At 57.4% G+C, this 1729-nt stretch overlaps 1 protein-coding gene across 1 annotated transcript; it reads left to right on the forward strand.

Moving 5' to 3' along the window:
* Positions 1-51: 51 nt before the first annotated feature.
* LAESUDRAFT_758769 (uncharacterized protein) lies at positions 52-375 on the forward strand (the record flags this gene model as incomplete). The annotated part of the gene is made up of 1 exon (XM_040912490.1): positions 52-375. A coding segment is annotated over one exon (324 nt), but the record flags the coding sequence as incomplete, so codon positions are not given.
* Between the last annotated feature and the right edge of the window lie 1354 nt (positions 376-1729).

The raw sequence follows: 1729 nt of genomic DNA on the forward strand, positions 1-1729 counted from the left end.
GCTTCCTCATCTGCCGATGCGGGCCCCTCGCGCACGGACTTTGAGCGCAGTTCCGACGCGAGCTCGCTGACGGAGGAAGACGACGACCCGTATGCCCGTGCCCAGCCTCAGAGTTTCGGCGGCGAGGACGACGACGACGGGACGTATCCGAGCCAGGACGAGCCGCTCGTGCCTGGTCTGTACCATGCCCTGTTTGCGTTCGAGCCAGAGGGAACCGCGGAGATGGCGCTCGAGGAGGAGCAGGTGGTCAGAGTTGTAGCGAGAGGAGGCGGGGCCGGGTGGGCCGTGGTTGTGCGCGATGAAGGCGGCCATGCGCTCATCCCCGAGAGTGATCTGGAGCTGGTACAGGCGGACCCGGTTGCGGCTGGTGCATAGAGGAGAGACTTATTGGGACAGCTGGAGATCGGAGGTCTGCGGGCGGTCTGCGTTCACGTATGTTCAAATGGAGTTCGCCAGTCATTTGTAAACATGAAAGGTGTGTCTCTTGTAAGTGGTAACGTCGCATCCTTACCTTGCACGTCAACTGACCATGGTTGAACCCCTCAAACTCCACGGCAACAAACAGCGTGTTTGCCTTTGCATCGCGCTCTCCCTCTACCCGGTAAAGGCCGATATTCGCGCGCAGATATCGGTCATGCATCATGCAGCGACCGTGTCAGCTCGGCACTAACGATGCAACAGATCACGACTCACGATCACGGTCGCATATCCGAGGATGCTTATCGGTCCGCGCGGGGAGGAAAAGATTCCTCTGCAAGCAGCGCTAGCTTCGACCAGAACACGGCGCATCTGACATTCCACTGTGAGTACTCACCTGTCCCTTCCAGTGCCCGATCTCCGAGACGGCAGCCAGTGAGTATTCATTCAATGGCTCGCCGCTGACCTGACAGATACAAGATTCAAGATTACCTGGCCGGCTCGCTCACCAACCTCCATGGGATGCGATATCCTGATGCAATCCTCCACCGTGCATCGGCCCCAATGCCCTGCCTGCAAGACAGATTCACAATGAGCTCGGATGTCTGGCGTCGACGCTAACACCAGACCGTGTGGTGCCAGTGCGGCTGAGCTGATGAGAAGATGACTGTGCGTAGAGGCCAACGCGGGCACGACGAACGCATGCGTGCCGCCTCCTTTTCCTTACGCTTTCGCTCACACTCGCTCTCTTCTTCCGCACGTTCGCGGGCACCGTGCGTGGGCAGCGAACTGAGGCTCATGCCGGGCATGACAGCCGCAAGCTCGCAGGATCTGATGCAGGCCTGGTCTCAAGAGGGCACCAGCTGAGCGCCCTGGCCTGCCGCTTTCCATGCATATCTCTGTGCGTGAAGTTCATGGTGGCAGCTGGCACGACGGCTGAGCACGATATAACGGAAACGTCTCAAGCGGTCCTCACTCGAGAACTTGCACGTCGCAAAGAGCACGCGCGGTATCTGTGCCATGCAAAATGATGGCAGCGCCTCGTAGACTCGCGACCTCACGGCTAGTCAACTGCTCCCTCGGACGTTCTTTCAACGTCCCCGTCGCATCGTGTTCAGTCAGATGTGTGACCATCGGTGCGGAGAACATTGGTCGTGTTCATGTATGTGAGAATTCAGGTAATCTTCGCATTTTCTCGATTATTTTACAGTATTCTGGTGCACATCGCTAATTATTGAATAAAACATGGTTATATTTAAGATGATGCAGCGGCTAGAGGGCCAACCGAGCTCGAGATACACGCGCAAACGTA

The sequence above is a fragment of the Laetiporus sulphureus genome, assembly GCF_001632365.1.
Source record: "Laetiporus sulphureus 93-53 unplaced genomic scaffold LAESUscaffold_16, whole genome shotgun sequence".
In the NCBI taxonomy this organism is placed as follows: domain Eukaryota; kingdom Fungi; phylum Basidiomycota; class Agaricomycetes; order Polyporales; family Laetiporaceae; genus Laetiporus; species Laetiporus sulphureus.